General features: G+C 47.0%; 1 protein-coding gene across 2 annotated transcripts in view; it reads left to right on the forward strand.

Moving 5' to 3' along the window:
* Positions 1-1151: 1151 nt before the first annotated feature.
* Positions 1152-20277, forward strand: part of CHKA (choline kinase alpha) — a 37650-nt gene continuing 18524 nt past the window's right edge. Inside the window, exons 1-4 of one of the 2 annotated variants that reach the window (XM_024748975.1) lie at positions 1229-1343; positions 6603-6662; positions 12304-12357; positions 18415-18528. In XM_024748975.1, the coding sequence (XP_024604743.1) occupies positions 18427-18528 (102 nt within the window). In that variant the 5' untranslated portion in view covers positions 1229-1343; positions 6603-6662; positions 12304-12357; positions 18415-18426. Of the gene's footprint in view, positions 1344-6602; positions 6663-12303; positions 12358-18414; positions 18529-20277 lie in introns of both variants that reach the window. The other variant, XM_024748974.1, reaches the window with a different exon arrangement.

The raw sequence follows: 20277 nt of genomic DNA on the forward strand, positions 1-20277 counted from the left end.
GGGCGTGTGACGATGCAGTGTAGGTTCGTATTTAGCCTCACTTTGGGGAACGTAGCTTCACTAAGACTGTCAGTGGGTAGAACAGGGAAAGAGGCTGCTGGCTTCTGTGACTGGGGGATGTCGTTCTAGGAAGCTGTGGTCCACCTTGCTGATAACGTTTTCTCCACAAGTTGCGCCTATACTGCCGTGTGATGTTGATGCACCTGACAGGCAGGTGTAGACTCAGGGTTTGCTGAAGCATCTGGTTCAGACATTGTCCCATGATTTTGAATTCTGTCTTACAGTTTTATGTGTGCCTTCTTCATTGGAGCGGAAGTTGCTCAAGGGCAGGGACCAGAGCCTGTTTCATTGTTGTGTTACCCGAGCTTCCAGCGTGGTGCTTTGCTTATGTAATAGTTCCCTGCAGTTCACTGACTGTCTATGAATAGGATTGGGGGACTCTGAAGTCTACTACAGATGAGGTGCCTCTGGTCTCGAATTCCTAATTGTACAGTATTTTGTGTTCATTTAACTCCAATCCCTGCATTAACTAACCACCCTCTGCACCTAATCATTTCCAACCCAGGCAGGTGATTTGTCCCCAAGGCTATGCTTTCCTGTTTAAGTGTCCCCTGTAACTTGTTGCTTGTCTTTGGTAGTCACAGTAGAAGGTTTAGGGTATTGAGAGCTCTGAGAGCTCCAGTAATTGTTAGTTATTAGAGCTCTCAGAGCGCCAGTAATTGTTAATGTTGCAAATTTTTTGAAAAGGCTGTTAGGCAAACCTGGTTGAGAAGGGGTGGATCTTTCCACTTCAAGTGGAAAGTCCTGTAGGAGATGGTTTAAGTATTGCCCCAAGAGTTTAACCTGGCAGTGATGGGTATATGATGGGAATTTTGGATCATACGTGAATGTGGGCTGGAAGGGAGGCATCTGGGATTCCCCTGCATTCCCAGGGCTGAAGAGGGTCTCCTCGCTCCTTGTCACTCTCTGAGGCAGATGCCACATGCAATTATAAAAACTCCCCCCATTGCTGTCCTAGAAGAAAAGATCCGGAATTTGCCTGTTTTTAACGTGACTCGTGGAATTGATCTGAGAACTGCGGAGTTAATCATTTATGTTGCTAGTCTCCTGAGAGATTAAATGAAGACTTAGGTGAGGACAGTTCTTGTGGGATGGAGCCTGACTTCTCACCCACACGCGATTTAGCTTGCTTTCAAAATACAGATCCTTACGGTCCTCTTGTTTCTGACAGAGGTGGCCTCAGTAACATGCTGTTCCAGTGCTCCTTACCCGACACTCTGGCCACCGTTGGTGACGAGCCTCGGAAGGTGCTCCTGCGGCTGTACGGTGCAATTCTAAAGATGGTGAGTTCCTCGGCTGCTTGGGGATGGGAGGGGCCTGGTCACAGTTCTCATCCTCTTCCCTGATTACCTGGGAAGAGACTTAAAATATGTTAGTGGTGGTGTAAGAGCTATTTAAATATATTGCTTTTGCTTTAATTGGGCTGCACAACTTGGTTTTTTGTTTCTATTCTAAGTAAATTCTGTCTTTACTTAACTATTTGTTAGTAAACTAGTACAGATACATCCAGCTTTATATCCAGAGGAAGTACAATGTTGGTTAAATCTTTAATAGTTTTGGATAATGCTTGGATTTTCCACACACTGAAATTTTCAGCTCAGACTTAGGTTGTAAAATTCGAATGTGGGGAAAGATCATCAGAAAGGGTTTACAGGATAGTCCCAGTGGAAAAGTATGAGCTCAGTGAAGCCGGATTCATTAACTACCTCCCTTTGAGATTTCTTTAAAACTTTGAATTTGTTAGATTCGTAATCTTTCTAAATTTTTATATTACTTAAATAATTGAATCTTTCAGTTAAAGTACCTTATTTGTTGAATTGTCTTAACCAGTTATAGGATATCCCAAATGTCTGGATTTAAAAAAAAAGCTATACCATGAATTTATCATTTTACTGACCACACATATAATATGTGTATGTTTCTGTGGTAGAATTTTGATACCCATTTAAATCTTCCTTGGAAGGGCCCATTTTGATCTTCATGAAATGGAGAATAGTTTTCTGACTCAGTTTTTTTTTTTAAAAGACTAGTCTCTTTCAGCTCAGTCGAAAAAGCAGGTCATGTCCATATCCTTGATGATTTGATTATATGTTTAGAAATATTAAAGTTAAAATTGGCGCTCTGGATATTAACTCATTTAAAAACATTGTCATGATGTGACTGAACCTTTTCATTGGGTAATTTTCCCTTAACCCTGTCCAGCTGTGAGAGTGGTTAGGGTCTGAGGTTAGGAACAAGCTAGTGTGTCTGAGGAAACCCGAGGCCACTTTGGCATTAGGTTCACGTGCTGACTCACGGCCGACCCTGCCCCCTGACTGACAGTGTACAAGCAGAACAGGGTCTGTGCTTACCATGCAGTCCAGTTTTTTATTTAATCAAGTTGCAGTTTCAGAGCAGTTCTTGAACTATACCCAATTAATGTCCTTTTGGGACTTTTAATGAAATCAACCTTCAGCCATTATTTTCTCTGAGGACTTTCTGTAACAATTAAGTCCCATTTCTGCCCATTCGTTTCGTGTGCTTTCATTTAAGCAACCCTTTAAAAATACTTTAATAACTAGCTGCTGGAATTGCATGCGATATGAGACTATTTAAGTCTGATTTATGGAGCCTTTGTTTCTATTTCAACTTAAATAGGAGCGCTTTCAGTGTGCACGGTGCGCTCCTAGGCCGGGGGCAGGCCCTGTGCCCTGAGAGCAGCAGAGACCTATGGAGGTGAGGGGATGCTCTGATGCATGCTGTCCAGGACGCCGGTCACCAGCCACTTGCGGCCCTCATATGCCTGAAAAGTGGCAAGTGCAGCCAAGGAATGGAGTTTTAAATTTTACGTAATTTTACTTAATTTAAATTGCAGTGGTTACATGGAGCTGGTGGCTGCTGCGTTGGCTGGCACGTGTGCCCTGTTAAGGACAGCTAACTTAGTAACAGCCGGCTGCAACGCAGGCCGTGACCTTGCAGTTTTCTTTTCCCCTAATAAAGATTCACCATCAGTAGTTAATATTTTGTCCTTTTTGAAATTTTAGCAGTTTAGAATTATTACCTGACAGTACTTAAGTGCAATAGAAATGTCTGGAAATAGAATTTGAACAGAATTCGATGTCCCTATTTATTTTTAAGGGGAAAAAGACTTATTAGGTAACTCAGTAGAAAAATAGAGAAGAATTGAAGCCACTTAAAGTGGAATTAACTTTTACCAAACGAATGGATCAGAGTATGTCTTACATGCAGTTAATGGGGGAGGAGGGGTCAGCACTCTAGATTTAGCTTCTCAATTCTATTTTTACTAGGCTGTTAGTTTCCATTCCTGAAACTGCATCTGCTGATGAAGAGTAGAAGCTGTGCTTGAAAGCACATCGGTAGAAAGGGAAGCAAGTAGCTCATGCGATGGATAATGAGCAAACGTCTGACAGTCTCACAACTGACTCTGGCGACAAACTCATTTTTCTTAGAAAAAAGCTGTTCCTTTGCTTTATAGGTGGGACTCAATGTTTTCAATATAATTACTCAGTTGATTGAGTCCCTAGTTCAAGTACACTTTTTTTTTTTTTTTTTTTTTTTGCGGTACGCGGGCCTCTCACTGTTGTGGCCTCTCCCGTTGCGGAGCACAGGCTCCGGACGCGCAGACTCAGCGGCCGTGGCTCACGGGCCCAGGCCGCTCCGCGGCATGTGGGATCCTCCCGGACCGGGGCACGAACCCGTGTCCCCTGCATCGGCAGGCGGACTCTCAACCACTGCGCCACTAGGGAAGCCCTCAAGTACACTTTCTTGTTGAAGTTTGAACTTAGTAAAACCATGAAACCTACAGCCTCAAGTATTTTTGGTTCCCAAGTTCTTTGGGGTTTGGCAGGGGCACTCGCTGTCAGTTAGAGTTTCGGACATTAATGGCCATTTTAAACTGCTGGCCATTTGAATGAATACTTTGGCAACATGAGGAGGGGAAGAAATTCAGGAACTCCGAACAGGAACTTCAGTTTAAGTGAGAAGGAAAGTAAGGGGCCGAGACTAAGCAGTTAGTAAGACTCGAGGCCGATGGCAGTGCCGTGCGCTTTACAAGCTGAGCTCTCACGGTATGGTGCCAGGGATTTCACCAGAAATGGCCAAAACTGATAGTAACTTGCCAGGATTTGCATTAATTAAGAGATGTGGCTGAGCAACTATGGAACCCAAATAATAAGTCACATTACTTTCATAAATGCATGGATTGAAGACAGAAATATCATGCAAATCAAATGTTATGCTTTCCTTATTTTTGCCTCTACTTAGAGGAGAGCACACACACACATCCCTATACATGCATGTGCGTTTGTACAAATACAACTTGGTATTTCCTACATTGGCCATATACATGCAGTTGTCCCATCCTTCAAGGTGGATTAGAATGAGCTCCTTCCCTGAAACATGTTAATTGATGACTGCACATATGTATTTTCTCAGAATGTTTAGCTGTTCTGCTTAATTACATGATAGACTGGTTTAGTTTAGTATGTCCCTTCTTTCCCTTTCTCCTCCTCATTCCAGCTTTGGAATTTTTTACCTCTGTGAGAATCAAATATTATGTAGCAGTATTTTTTTGATTTATATTTACAAGTATCTTGGTTTAAAATAACGAGATGCTTCTCGACTTTCATGTTTTTCTTCATCTTGGTGTTGCGAGATGTCTGACTTCCTTTATTTCCATAGCAGCCCTGAAATGACTGCTATCTGGTGCAGTTCACTAAGGGTTAAGTAGCAGAAGGCCAAGGTAAAACCTCCTGGTTGGGTTTAAGGCCCACAGTTCTGTCCCACAAACAGCTATCTCTGCCACCCCCCTCCATTCATTTCTGTATAAGATGAGACATAAGCAGACTTCCCAGCTGTACCCTGGATGTTTTGTTTAGGATTTGTGTTAATTTTAGGGCGTATGGAAAGTCCTGTGTTGGACAAGGGGGAAAATGGGTCCTTTTGAGAATAAAACAAGGTAAGACACACACAGCTTCGAAAAACTGCCACACCACACGATATTATTTGCAGGAGACTATTAAACATAAAAATATTGGTGTGATCTTAAAACAGTGAATGTCAGTAGAATTCAGTGTCTATTTCACATAGGCCAGCCTTAACTTTAATGACAAGGAGGTTATTCTCATTAGTTGCATAGACGATGGAAACCGAATTCAACTATAAAATTACCCGTGACTAAGGCAGGTAGGATAGCTCGGTAGAAGTTTTGAGAAGTACTGGTTTATCCTTTGCCATTGTGGAAAGAGATATAATTGCTAGAAGAGAGCTTGAAACGATAAAATTAGCTGTCAATGTAACTTGATTTTTTTCCTTTCTGGTACTGGGAAGGAACATGAGCTCTGCATCGTCCAGTAGCAGCCTTTTCCCAGAAGCAAGTTTGGCTGATTACAAATAACCAGTTTGCTTATTTATCATGAATTGTGGAAGACACAAATGTCAGTACGTATTGTTCTTTCAATGTAACCTGTGCCAGTTGGCGGAAGTCTCAGAGGGGGCTTTGTCCCTGCCTCTGTCAGAACAGTGACTGTGTCGAGCCAGTCCCTTCTCTGCATGAATGGAGAGATTTGGCCTCACCGTTTTGAACGGTCTCACAGGCATGAACGTTTATAATACACCAGCGATCTCTCGAGTGCTGTCTGGGAAAATTTTGTTTTTGTTCTTTGAGTAGTAGAAGGCTAATATTAGTGTTTGTTGAAGTACTAACCATAATTAAATGAAAGGCATCAAGGCACAACGCAGATATGTATCAGTGACTCAAAAGAGTACCGTTTGGGACACAGTCTTTTCTGAATCCAGAAAACAAAACGTCTTCTTCCCTGTTTTCTCTTAACCCCAGTTTAATTAAAAATTCAGTCACGATAAATTACAGAGCAGCCTACAGATAGTTGGCAGTAAACTCTTGGCTACTGAGAAGCTGTCTGCTTTGCAGCACTTCCGTCTGGAGCTGAGACGGCATGGCTGCCGCTCCCCACGCAGAGCCCCGCTCCGTCCCGAGAGGCTGAGCACATGTCCCTGCTAACTGAACACGGTGCATTCGATTTTTTTTCTCATTGTATTAGGTCATCATGACCTAATTTACTCTGGTTTTAAAAACTCCCCTTGTATGTGTTGAGCATGGTGTAATTATACCTATTTCTAAGGCAGTCAAAACCTCCCTCTCAGAAGTGAAACATGTTTCTAGCATTGCGTGTTCCCATTTGGTCTAACCTAGTATTTCTTCCATTAATACTCTCCAAAGATAGTTGCCAAATTACAACCTACAGTGGTACCACCTTCCGTACCTGCTTTGGTGCCTTCTTTTGATAACTAAATAAACCACAAACTACTGTGTCTAATTTTGACGTATGCAAAGTGTCTTTGTCTTGCTGGTCTTAAATGTTTGGGCTTTAGAGCATGAAGCCAATACAGATTTCTGGTCCCTGGAACGCTGGTGTGACCGCAGCCCGCCCTCTTGGGAAGGAATGTCTTTGTGTTGGGTGGCGTGAAGGGCGTTGGGGGTAATGTACCACTTTAGCTGTATGTGCATGTGTTCTCTGCTGCAGGCTTGTCCATGCGATCGTGCCTGGAGCACTCTGGTTTCCAGGTGACAGACACGATTCACGGTATAGTATGAGTCCTCTGAAGTTGGAGCATTCTCTACAGCTTTAATTTCTTTCTTTTAGTTCTTGGTTTCAAGAAATGTTTTTTAAAAACAAAGTTGTAATGCTTATGTTAAGTAGCACCAGCTACAGTCTGTGCTTGCTTAAAGAGGTACAGTAGTTAAGATTTCAGAATGTTGAATATATCACTTTGGGTTTTTTGTTTTTTGGTTTTTCTTTTTTTTTTTTTTTTTGGTCCAAAGCAGATCAGACCCTTTCTTCTGTTTCCTCAGTAGAAAATGACAAACATTTCGTAATTTTAGAAATTTATGGGCCTCAACTTGAAAGTTCATTTGAAGTATTTAGCTGCTTCTTCCTTCATACCACTTTCAGCCTTAAGGAAATGCCATGTACATATTGATATGTTGGTTAGAGTTAGAAACTTCCTTCTCTGTCCTAATCATTTAGTGTCCTTCTCCCCCACCCTGTGCCTTTATGAAGCTCAGCAGTGCTGATCTGATGTGGAAGGACACAGGCTGGAGAAGCGAAGGCCCTCTTCCTGGACACGTGTTGCTTACAAGTCAACCCTTGGGGTGCTCATGCCAAAGGAACTCAGAAGCCTTTGGAGTCTTGGGGCCTCAGGTTACCCTGGATCAGACCTCAATTTTGAGAAGGTCCTGAAAGGCGCCTTCTTTACCTAGACTTCCACTCACCTGTCTTTCTCCTAGTTCACGTCTGCCTAGAGCCTTTTAGACATTCTAGTCTCCTCTTGATGTTCATCAAGACATCCGATTTTGTGAAGTTCAGCAGGGTCACATTGTCTTAGATTTGGTCCTTGGGCAGATCGAACGTACTCTAGAAAAACGTTAGGAATCATTTGTCTCTTTAAATTCTCGTAATCCATATGTGTTCACTAGGTAGTCACATAAGCTATACTTTAAATCATTGCATTGTCATCTCACATTTTAATGTGTTCTATAAAATATTTTCAGAAAAGGCTGTAAGAAGCCATGAAAGCAGTAAATGCAGAATGTTTTCATGGAGATGAGGAAGCCAGAAGGTTAGGGTCTGTGATATTGAGAAGAAAACTTGAGAAGAACCACATGACTGCTGTGCATTCTAGGGAGTCAGGATTCTCACCCTTTCCTGCCCCAGCTCACCTGAGAGGTGGCACACAGTCCGATCGATGGTTAACAGGGATGGTGACAGGTGTGGCCCCCTCGTTGAGAGCCTCTTCTCTCGTAGAGAGTCGACGTGGTCAGATAACCAGGGGGGATCTTAGAATCTTCAGAGCCACAGGCAGTATAGTCAGGAAGCCCGTGTCACTCCAGGGCCAGACGAGCATCACAGCTACTGAACATTCAGGCTAGTGCAGCCCATCCTGTTACTCTCAGGATAAACACTGATAGTCTGGAGTCCCTCGGGACTCAACTCAGGAGGTTAATCTCAAGTTAGTGGAGAGATGGATGATTTTCCTAGACCAGATCTTAGATGCCCTAGAAGTTGAATCTAGCTAACATTTGGATTATTCTTTCTTAATCACTCATTTCTAGATCCCAAAGCACTTTATCAAGGCTGCAACCAACTTACTCCTGTTTTAAAAGAGCCTTTATCTCCACACAGCTACACATACACAGACTAGGGAAAATGAAGATGCTGCTTTGTTTCATCTCACAAATGTGGTTTTATTAAAGTAGTTTAATCATAAAACTAGTTCCCTCAGCATTAGCAGAATCTTTTGTTAAGAACTGGCCAAGCGATGAGGGTTTATTTGGCTTAAACGCATTTAAAGAAATAAGCCTGTTATACTGTGGAATATCAGGTAACTTACTTTTTTCAGAGTCTTTTTTAAAGTACAAAAACCTCTAAAAGCCTCTAAATGAAATTTTGCCAGAAAAGTAACATTTGAAACCTTGTACCAAATATATTTATTGTAAAAGTAACATATACTTTTAAACACTTTTTAAAGTATAGGCATATGTAAAGTAAGAAGTCAGAATCCTCTACGCTCTCATCTTACTGCCTTAGCTCAGGGGTCCGCAACCCCCGGGCCGCAGACCAGTACTGTCAGGAACCGAACCGGGCCGCACAGCAGGAGGTGTGCCCTGCCACCCCGCCATCGCTCCCCGTCGCTCACATTACCCCTGAACCATCCCTCCCACCCCCGGTCCGTGGAAATATCGTCTTCCACGAAACCGGTCCCTGGTACCAAAGAGGTTGGGGACCGTTGGCCCTAGCTAATAGAGTTCAGGCTTTTAGGAATTTAGGTTTTAAATTTACAAGTGCTTGGTCAATTACAGATCTGTTTCCTCTTTTGAACTCTTCTATAACTTTAAAACAAAATACCAGCCACACCCCCTTTATTATTGTTACCACTTTAGCCTATTTGCTACAGCACAGCTAATGAATACATGGGTTATAGTGAATACTTGTAGATTCTCTTGAAAACCAAGCCCAGAATCGGAAGGAAAGAATGAGGAAGATGGGAGGAAGCCAGCGGCGGTATATTTTTATTACCGTTGGGTGTCTTCTTTTTTGTTTTTATGACATCTTCGTAGCATACGATTCACTTATTGATTTAAGCGTACCATTCATTGGTTTTTAGTATATTCACAGAGCTGGGCGTTGTCTTAAGCATGTGGGATACATTCTGACTTCTTAGGTCTTGAAGTTTCAGCGTTTATTTTTAAAAACATTTTATTATGGAGAATTTCAGATGCACACAAAAGTAGACCAGAAGAGCATAATGAACCCCAGGTACCCAGTATCCATCTTTCTCTCTGACCAGCTTTCTTTCCTCTTTACCTTCATTCATTCTCTAGGGTTATTCCAGACATTGTCCTATTTCTTCCATGACTGTTTCAGTCTGTACCTATATAAGCTGATTTTAAAAAAACATGACATTAATGTTCACATTAAAATTTTTAATAATTATTTAATATTAAATAACCAGCTAGTGTCCAAATTTCTAATAAATGTTAAAAATTTTTACCTTTATTTTATAACTTATTGAAAGCTAAGTTTTATTAATGTACAAATTAGTTGGTGAAGAATTTGGAGTCATGTTAAATACTTGTACAATATGTTTTAATATCTGCTTCAAATAAATTTGTGCCTCTGAAATAAAATCCCACAGATTCCAAGTTACATTTTACCTTCTTTCGTCCTGGACAAAGCAGTCCTCGGACTCTCTCTCGGCCACTCTCTCTTGTTGGCTTACCTCTGCAGGAGGCTGCTTCTCTCACCTTTCCGTGAATATTCAGTCCGCTTGGTTGGCGATTTCCTAGTCTTGCCCTTCTTACCTGTAGGACTGAGGGAACCTGAACATTCTGTACTGAGGAAACAGAACAGAGGGCTGGGTGTGGCAGAAGTCCATCTTGCCTTCCTGGTGGTGCTCTGATGGGATAAGTAATGCATTCCCTTGGGGGTGGAATGGGGTGGGCAGGGGTGGGGAAATGATTAATAGAATTCATTTCTACCTAACAGCGCTGATATGTTAAAAAGGAATGGCCTCGGAAGCAAGCCAACTTGTAACTTGGATGAGGTGACTTGCTGGCTTTGAGAGCACCATTAGACAAGGGAAAGGGAACTTCTGCTGGCTAAATAACCCCCTAACTGTGTCTCCCTAAGAAGATACAGTTCAAGTAATAACAGCACAGGAATAACCATAGTCATCTAGAATTTTGTGCAGGTCAAATCCCGTTACAACAAATTTCAGTAGGATATCCAAATTCCTTGTTTGTCTTTTCCTACGAAGTATCAAAATAAAGAAAAATACATATACATATATATACAGTATATCAGATTATAGAACTTTTTTTGTTCTTAACTGTCTTTGGGGAGAAAAAGCACAAGGATTTAATATTTGGGGGACATTTCAGCCCCATCGGACATTCTGACTGACACTGTTGCCAGTTCCCCCACTACTGGGATCACAGATGTAAGTCTGCCCATCGCCCTTGGCTGCTCCTTGAGCTTCCAAGCGCAGGAGTGTTTATTTAGTTGTGCAGGCCACAAAGTGTAGTGAGCACCAGGGTTTGCTGGGGAGACCAACAATAAAGAAAAGATGGAGTCCCTATTCACTAGGAACTTGTAGGCCGCTGGGAGGGAGCAGCTAAGGTGTAGGTCTACGGCCGCCCGTGGTGCGGTCAGGAGGGTATTTTGGAGTTAAGGAAGGAGTGGCGCTTTCATGGTACCTAGGTACTCCTCCCGAGGGTTTTTATCACACCCTACGTCAAGCCATCAGCAAGAGTCTAAAAGTATTTCTGTAGTATTTTCATTTTGTAGCTTTCATTGTAACGGGATTTAACCTGTAGCATCTTTTCATCAGAGAAATGCAGATTGCACAAATGAAAACATCATATATCCCCCATTTGTACTTTCTGTACTTTGTACAAAGTGTACTTAACTGTGTGTTAAAGGTATTATTGAGTATGTCTAAGTGCAGACCTTTTGCAGATAACTTCATATGAACGTGGATATTTACTTTGTTTACTTTTATTTCGAGTAAACTAGAACATGTACTGTTTATACAAAACATTAAATGTCCGTGGGATGTCATTTCCGTGTATGATGGATGGGAGCTGTCGCTTTAAACCACGCAGGTGTTTTGAATGATGCTAGAGTAGCTGGCGGTGCTTAACGTGGCATTTTTTTTCCTGTCCACACTTTCTGCCCTTGGTACAGGTATTTTTGATAAAGCTGTGGAATGGAAAGGTATGTTTTTCCTGGGATGTTCAAGAATCTTTTACCTTAACATTTTTAAAGAGCTTCCCTTATGGGCTTCTGTGTCTGACGTAAGCAGACTTAGTTTAATTTTAACAAACAACATCTTTCTAGGGGCAATATTTGAGTATAAAATTTTGACAGGACACGTTTGAAGGTTTTTAAAGCACTTGGGGTGGGAGGTTGCTTTTAAAAGATAAGATCTACCATGAAGAAAGGATGTGGCCAGAGAGTTGCTTATGGTAGTTCGTGGTGGAGGTGTGTTATTGACTCAATCCTGGTTACCGATAATTTGCAATTTCATTGAGGAGAGTGATGAAAGTATCTCTCAATACGTTAGCATACGAAATAAGTTTGGGCCTTTATTAAACTGGCACAGGCCTCCCTCGGGTGGAGGAAGACTCCACGCTGAGCTAGTGGTGCCCTGATGATCAGGCTCGGCCGCGCAGACTGGGCGCCAGGCTTCCTGCCCACACAGGGCACCCTTGTCCACCCTGTGCTGACCTCGGCGGCCGCGAGCCCATGTGCGCCCCCTGCCCTTGCAGGACAGCACCCTCCTGGGGCTGGTGTTGCCTCAAAAGACCCACCTGGCTAAACAAGCTAAGCCAGCCCAGCGCTTATCTTGAGGAGGCCTGATTGGGAGAGCAGCCTCCACTGACTTTCCTCCAGCAATGAAATTGTGAAAAGGTACTCGGGATGGTGGTGAGACTCACAGCTGTGTGGTCTCGACAGCACATCCCTTTTCTCGTAAAGAAATGAAGTGCTTCCTCAGGTGTTGGTCCTAGTGTGGGACACTGGTGGTGCATTTAGACTGCGCTGAGAAACACTCGCTAAAGATCTGTCATGTTTTGTAAACCGTGACTGTTCTGATGGTTGCAAAGTTAGTGTCTGCTCAGTGTTCCCCATCTCACTGGAAGTGTTTGCTTTTTCTCATTCGTAGCGGTCCTGTAATAAGGAGGGATCCGAACAAGCTCAGAAAGACAATGAATTTCAAGTAAGTAATTCAGTCCATTCTGCATTTGTGTGAGGTGTGAGCTGGTGGTGAGCAGCCTTGCCCCGCTGCTCTGGCAGTGCCCCTTCCTGCCCTGGAGTCCTGCTGTGTGTCCCAGAGGAGGGGCTCTGGGGGTACCGGGAGCTGCCACAGTGAGACCCAGCGAACAGTCTGTGTTCCATTTCCTACTGAGGGTGTAGGGAGTGGACTTGGTGCCTTTAGGGTGATCTGAACAGCATTTGGGCTGCTAGGAGGTGGCGGCTTGGGGTGACCTGCGTGCGTGATACTCTGATGTGGAGGCAGTCTGTCGCTGCCCAGGTGTCTCAGTGGCTGCCCTTCCCCGGGGTGGGCAGGAGTGTTTTTCCCTCTGCGTGGTGCCCGGCTCCCGAAGGCTTCTTCCTAAATATGAGATTTCACTCAGAAATGCGTATATTCAGGAGAGCTTGAGGTCCAGAGCACCTGCCCCCTCTTTGAGGCTCAGAGGTGGGGCGTCTGGAGTCGTGATCTCCACACTCCAGGGAGTGAACAACTTCTGAGCACACTCCCCTGGTGTGTGGAGGTTTGTGTATAACGGGGGGAGTGTGTGGGTGTGCGTGTGTAGTAATATCAACACACGTAAATACACTGGTTTTACTAATTGTATACGAATTATTAAAGTGATCAAGAAATAGAAATGTAGAAGAGGTGAGAGCATATAAAGGAATGAAAGCGCTGCTGTTCTTTCCTCGCAGTTCCGTGGGTGTTTTGCATGGGCCCTGCTCCGGAGACCGTGGTCTAGAGGATCTGGAATGTGTGCTCTCTGGGGTGACGCTGACTGAGAAGCTGTCAGTGGGAGGTGACTGACATTCTGTCTTCAGCCTCCTGGGCCCTTTGTGTGTAGACTTTCGTCATTCCTGGGAGTTGAAGCTGTCGGGTCACTAGGACCTCCACGACGCTAAATCTGAAGTGTGTTTCCAGCTCTCGTTTTATCTGGACTTCTTAGCAGCGAAGGCGGCCAGGACACAGGGACACGAAGTAAAGGCCCCTCGTTTCCTGCACCCCTCCTTGCCTCCTTTGTGGGCTCAGTCTGCGATTGTCTTAAGTACTCAGAGTCCCCAGGCCTGAGGCCCTATTTCCACCCCCCGCCTTACCAGGCCACCTGATCCAAAGCTGGTCCTTGCATTTCTCCTAGGGGCCAAGGGTCTGCAGCTCCTCCAGCCCACAGCCCTGCTTGGAACTAACACTAGCTGCTACCCGTCTCCTGGGGTGTCTCACCAGGTCCAAGACCGAACCCATACTCTCCCCACCCCTCCAAACAGCAAAATCTAAATCTGGCCTTTCTGGGCAGGCCGGGAAGCAGGGAGTCACCTTCTGTACCCTTGTCCCCTCACCCCCGTGTCCCATCCACAAGTCTGTTGGTGGTTTTCCTTTGAACCATATCTTGGATCTGTCTACTTTCTCTCCCATCTGGACTGTGCTGCCTAGTCCAAGCTGCCACCAGCTCCTCCCTGGGCTTCCGCTTCCACTCTTATTTCCTGCAGACCATCCCTTCGTCTTTGCCAGAGCCAGCTTTTGAACTGCTCATCCCATCGCGTCAGCCTCTTGCTTACAATCCTTCGGTGGTGGCTCTCTGCCCTGGTCCCGGTTAGGTGGGCTTTATCCTGCCAGGTCCCGGCAGCCTGACCCCCGCCGAGCTTCCTGGTCTCATCTCACAGCGCCCTGCCCCTTCCCTGCTCGCCAGCCGAGTGGCCCTAAGCTGTGTGGTTTCCTTCCTGCCACGGGGCCTTTGCAGGTGCTGCTGCTTTGGCTGGAATGCTCTGCTCTTCAATCCGCACCATTCCCCCCACTGCTACTTACAATTGGGATCTCGGCTCCCAGGTTCCTTCCACAGGGAGCCCCTTCCTGCTCTCTCATCTAGGTTTGCTCCTCCATTCGTGCTCCGACAGCACCGAGTGCCTCACCTTTGCACTTTCCGTGACTGTAAGTTTCCGTACTACGTGTTAATGTCTGCCTGTTCTTACGGGATTCTAAACTCAGGGCGGGGTCCCGCAGCTTGTGCGCACTCTTCTGTCCCTTCCGCTCGTTAGTCCAACGCGCCCTCGCCGCCGGGGACCCGCGTCACTGCCACGCCTCCTCCTCCTCCTGCGCCGGCTGGATCTCTGCTCGGGGCCCAGCAGGCAACAGTAGTAGGTGCTGTGATTTTGTTTTTGATCCTCTGCATCAGAAGGTGGGCAGTTGGCTGTCAGAATGGGGAAGGTGGTTTGTGTTCCTTGAGCCTCTTTGAATGGCCAGTCTCCTCCAGCGGGAGGCCTGGCTCCATTCCCGTTTGTGGTGCTAAGCCTCGGGAGGGGCCAGCGAGTCTGGTGGGCTCATCTCCCTGGCCTGCGCTGCGTGTGTCTCACCTTCTTTGCGCTTTGGCCTCCCCTCCCCACCAGAGAAATGCTGTTACGTCTTCTCAGGAGGGTCATAATCTCGATATTATTGCTGGACTTTTTAAAGGAGGAAAACCACACAGATGAATTGAGAAGTCAGTCTAACCCTCCCCCAGCCCCCCACCCCGGCCCGGGTCTCCGTCTGACCCTGTCCCCGTTGCTCCCAGAGCCACTCTTGGTTCTGTCACCGACAACTTCTGTGTTGCCAAATCCAGGGCCCACTTTCCTCTGCCCCCTGTTCGCTGTCTCCACAGCGTCTGACACAGGACATGCTGTCGCCCGTCCTGACAGCAGGCATCTTCGCCTCCCGCACTACCGGCTGCCCCGGTTCCCCTCCTGCTGACCCGGCTACATCAGGGGGTGTTAGGTTGCCGTGTAAAATGGGTTTCTTGCTGTAGGCACAGTCGGTTGGAAACATTGCTGTAGGTGCTGGGCGTCCTCAGGCTCTGTGCTGCGCCTCTTCGGCCAGTTCGTTAGCTTTAACGCTGTCTGTACGCCGAGGACTTTGTATCTGGCCCAGACCCCGCGGCAGCCCCAGCAGCTTCTCTGGGCTGATTCGGTCCTCTTCTTCCTCGGTTCCTCTGCTCCGCGCATCGGCCCCTCCCAGGCCTTACTTTGCCCCCGTCAGGGTCACCGTATCTGCTTGGGGGTGGCCACCCCGTCACGCTCCGTCAGGATACCCTCTGCTCCTTCTCTGCGCTGCCCCGGTCTGCCGATGGCCCTGCTCGGTTCCGGCCGTTTCTGTCCCTGGAACACAGGCTCTGTCCGGGCAGCAGCCACGTGTGTCTTGTTCTTATTGTTTCCCTGGGGCTTAGCACATGCCGGGTACAGAGTATATGTCCAAGTTATATTTGGGGGGGTGAATATATGAATGAGTATTTCTGAAGCCATCGTGATTCGTTTCAAGTTGAGGTATGGAGCTGCTCTCCTGAAAAAGCAGGACCAGCCGTGGGTGGATGGTGGGGGCCGAGCCCGGGTGCTGCGGGCGGCGGACCGGGTCACGCCCTTGCGCCTGTGCTTCACTGAGCTCGCTTTCCTTGAGGGTTTGGAGACCTGAGGATACCTGCTGTCCTTCGTAACCTACCCATCTTTCTTGCTTGTGACTTGGCATTTTCTTTCATTTCCTTCCTCTCCAAATTCTTCCCTCCACACACCACCGCCCCTTCTCCCTACTGTGAATAAATATTGAACTGCAGTATCACAGAAGAACAAAGGTGTTTCTTGTCCACAGTGTGCAGAGCAGTGCTGAAGAGAATTGGAAAGTTCTTTAAGTCTCTTTCCATCTTCTCTCCACCATCCTGGCACCGGGTGGACCCTGCTCTGGAGGATCCTGGACAGTGTGGCTTTGGCCCCAGTACCAGTGATGGTGCCACGTGTGAAGTCAGCTCCCAGCAGACTTTGCGCTGCATGGGCACCACGCACACTTCCTGAAGTCATACTGTGGGTTAAATCTGTGTCTAGAACTAGACATTTCAGACGTAAAGGGCTATTTCGGATTGGCTGCACATGTGTGTCTTACATATGCCAACCCCAGTGCCCTCCAGCTTAGTCACTCTACACAGAAAAAGGTTGAAAAACCAAACTTTAATCCTGGCAAAATCCTGGCTCCGTAGGACAGAGGAGATCCCGATCCTACTCTTTGGAAACAGTTGGGGAGTGGGTTGGAGTTTTGAGGTGGGAGACCGTACAGAGGGCAAGGGGCTGCCAAGAGCCACTGCCCGCAAGTGGCCTGGTCTGGGCCGAGCCCGACACCTCCTCGTCCACGATGCCAGCCTCCGATCGCTCGGGCGGGCGGCAGCAGAGGGTTCGCTTCCCGTGGGGTGTCTCTGAGGCCGGAGTTGAGGTAAATGGGGCCAGCACTGACCGTACCTCCTGCCTGGGTTTGCTGTGAGGTCAGGTGAGTGAGTGAAAACATTTTGCCAGCTCAGTAGAGCTGTTAGGAATTCGTTCTCATTCTCTAAGCGTTTAAGAAATAAAACCCATCTGGTCGAATCCTCCTAAAATCCATTAACTAGATAGATCAGTGCTGTGTCTGGATTGTCGTTGTCTTAGTCTGCGCGGGCTGCCAGAAAAAGCCACCTGGGTTTATTCTTCATAGTTCTGGAGGCTGGAGGTCCAAGGGCAGGGTGCCAACACGGCCAGGTTCTGGTGACGGCCCCTTCCTGGCTTGTAGATGCCGTCTTCTACCTGTGTCCTTACGTGGCGGAGAGGGAGGCAGAGACTGAGAGAGAGGGAGAGAGGGCAGGCTCTCTGGGGACTCCTCTTATAGGGATACTGACCCCGTCAGGGCTCCACCCTCGTGGCTTCACCTAAATCCATCACCTCCCAAAGGCCCCATCTCCAAATAGCATCGCACTGGCAGTGAGGGCTTCAACCTCTGAATTTTGGGAGGACACAGTCCAGTTCATAGCAGTCATATGTACAGAACTGCAAATTAGTGAGTAGAGATTGGGCCTCACAAGGTGATGATGTTTAGATCATAATTGTGGAGATTATACAAGATGGTGGATGGATTACCAACAAACCCATTCTCCCCAAAATGTAAAAGTGACTGAATTACTTTTTACTTTAATGTGGCCCCAGGTCCTTTGGAAGTAGCTTTTCTCTTTTGCTTTTTGTTTTCTTCTCTCCAACTTTAGAATCCTGTCCCTGCCTGATGAGTTTGTCCTGCTAAGTCTCTCCATCATTTTGGTAAAATGAGTGTATTTTAAAGAGCTCTGTTTTATTGAGCAGTGAGATCCTGTCCCCACGGCCCCTTTCTGAACAAGGGGTGACCTAGAATCACCTGAGAGTGTTTCCAGACCACACCTGGTGCCCCTCCCGACACATTGACGTAGAAGCTCCATCTGTAGACGCTCCTTAAGACGCTTGGGTGCAGGGCTCCTTCCCGCCCTTCACCCCAACCGATGGAAACTCTTAAGCTGTAATTTCCTGCTTAAGGGAAGAGGACTAAGGAGTGGATTTGAATTGAGACCAAAAGGTGGATTTTGAAGGCAGAATGGCTCTAGATCCCACTTCGTTATTAGGAGTAACTAAAGGCGGAACGTAGGAGCGTCAAAGAGGTGTAGACAAGAAGACAAATGTTAAACGACAGAGGAGACTGGGGATAAGAGCAGAAAACCGAAACCTTGAGCGCCCTGTGCTAGGGTGCACTTTGGCATGGGCCCCGCACCTCGTGGGGGACCCCGCAGGCCAGTTTCATGGGCAGAGGGCCCTTTGAACCATTTTCTTTCCCTGGGCACTCTCGACCGAAAAGCAGATCAACCGTCACCAGAATGGATGGAATTGTTGTGACCTTTGATAAGATGCCAAGGGTGAGACTCATATGAGTTTTAAAATAAATAGAAGCGATAAAATATTGATACTGTTCTATTTTTGGAACCAGTGACCTAAATTCAACTTGAATTTTAAATCTCATCAATATAGTGTGATGTTTGCCAGCAGGGGTCCTGAAGTTTACAGACCTGTTTCTTCGCATTTAAAGTGGGGACAGTGGTAATAAAAACAACGATTGGTAAAAATAATAATGATGATGCTGCGCCATCAGGGTTGCTGTGGGAGTGGGCGAAACGGCTCGTGTGAAAGGACTGCCGATGCCTGGCTCGTGGTCCACACTCACTAACCGGCTGTGTGTTGCCATCTGTTTCAGGGCGCCGAGGCCATGGTTCTGGAGAGCGTTATGTTTGCCATCCTTGCAGAGAGGTCGCTGGGGCCAAAGCTCTTTGGCATCTTCCCCCAAGGCCGCCTGGAGCAGTTTATCCCGGTAAGATGTGCGGAAGGCTGGTCAGGTGATGGGAGCCACAGCGAGAAGACAGAGTCTGTCTCGTCACCGTCAGTGCAGGAGCCCAAGGCACTGTGGTCCGAAATAGTAAATGTGGCCTATGTTATCACAGAAGTAAAGAAAAACAAAATTTCTCTTGAATTTACATCAAAACCTCTGTCTTTCCTGCAAAGATACGTTCATCCATTCAGAACCATGCAGGCAGACCTTGTTTAACTGAGCTTCGCAGATGCTGGGTTTTTACAAATAGAAGGTCTGTGGTGGCCCTGCATTGTCAGACAATGGTTAGCATTTCTGAGCGATAAGATATTTTGTAATTAAGGTATGTACATTGTTTTTTGAGACATAATGTTATTGCCACTTAATAGACTGAAGTGTGGTGTAAACATTACTTTTGGACACGCTAGGAAACCAAAAAATTCACATGACTCGCTTTGTTGCGGTCGCTTTACTGTGCTGGTCTGGGACCGGACCCCCAGAATCTCCGAGGAGGCCTGTTTGTGAAACCTAACAACTTCCGGGCCTCGGTTATAGAACCTGCTGCAGGATGTGGCCCTGCCCGCACTGTGCCACGTGTCTGGTCTTTGCCCTGCGGGCCCCACCACTGTTCTTTCCCTTGTCTCCCACTGCCCCCGCCCCCTCACTTTAGGGTCTCCCCTGCCCTCATGTGCCTGTCAAGTTCCTTCACATTTCAAGGCCTTGCTCAGATCCTCTGTTTGCAGGACTGTTTTCCCTTCCCTGCTGTGCTGAGGCGTTGTTAGTGTTGTCCTAGCATCCGCCAGTGTGCCTCGTTTAGAGTTCTGTGTGCATAGCCCCCGCCCTGTGCCCTGTGCCCTGTGCCCTGAGCCCCAAACCCCGAAGAGGGCTTTAAGCCTCAAGAGTTCCCTACAAAGTTGAGTGTGGGGCAGCTCTGGGCCTCGTGACCGGCTTGTTTGGGTGGAGATGCCGAGCCTTGCTGGCCTGTGTTTCCGCTCGTGGAAGGGCACCCCTTCTTTTTTGGGGGGAGCACCCCTTCTTGAGCTCTGTGAGCTCCCTAAGGGCTAGGGGCTGCTGCCTTCATGTCTCGCCTCATGTGATGTCTTGGCCATGAGAGGCCTCGGTGTGCAGGGCCGCCCGGTACAGTCGTGCAGGCGGTGCAGAGCACAAGGACACCTGGCCGACAGGGTGCTCTGCTCGCCAGGCCTGTGTCCAGCGGGGGCTGGAGGGGGCGTGGTGCCCTCTTCTCGATCACACGTGGTGCCGTGTGTGCCAGCTGCCAGCCTGGGGCGTGTTTGAAGGAATGGATGTACCTCCCTATATGGAAGAGTCCTTTCAGTCTTTTCCCTGGTGCCTGGCTGTAGGTTTTTTTGTTTTTTTGTTTTTAATATAATTTTATTTATTTATTTTTGGCTGCGTTGTCTCTTTGTTGCTGTGCACGGGCTTTCTCTAGTCACAGTGAGCAGGGGCTACTCTTCGTAGCGGTGCGTGGGCTTCTCATTGCGGTGGCTTCTTGTTGTGGAGCAGGGGCTCTAGGCTCATGGGCTTCAGTAGTTGTGGCACACGGGCTCAGCATTTGTGGCTCACGGGCTCGAGAGTGCAGGCTCTGTAGTTGTGGCGCACAGGCTTAGTTGCTCCGCGGCACGTGGGATCTTCCCGGACCAGGGCTCCAACCCGTGTCTCCTGCATTGGCAGGCGGATTCTTAACCACTGCACCACCAGGGAAATCCCTGTAGTTTATTTATAGTTTTTTTT

This window comes from Neophocaena asiaeorientalis, unplaced genomic scaffold (genome assembly GCF_003031525.2).
Source record: "Neophocaena asiaeorientalis asiaeorientalis breed wild unplaced genomic scaffold, Neophocaena_asiaeorientalis_V1.1 scaffold43, whole genome shotgun sequence".
Taxonomy (NCBI): Eukaryota; Metazoa; Chordata; class Mammalia; order Artiodactyla; family Phocoenidae; genus Neophocaena; species Neophocaena asiaeorientalis.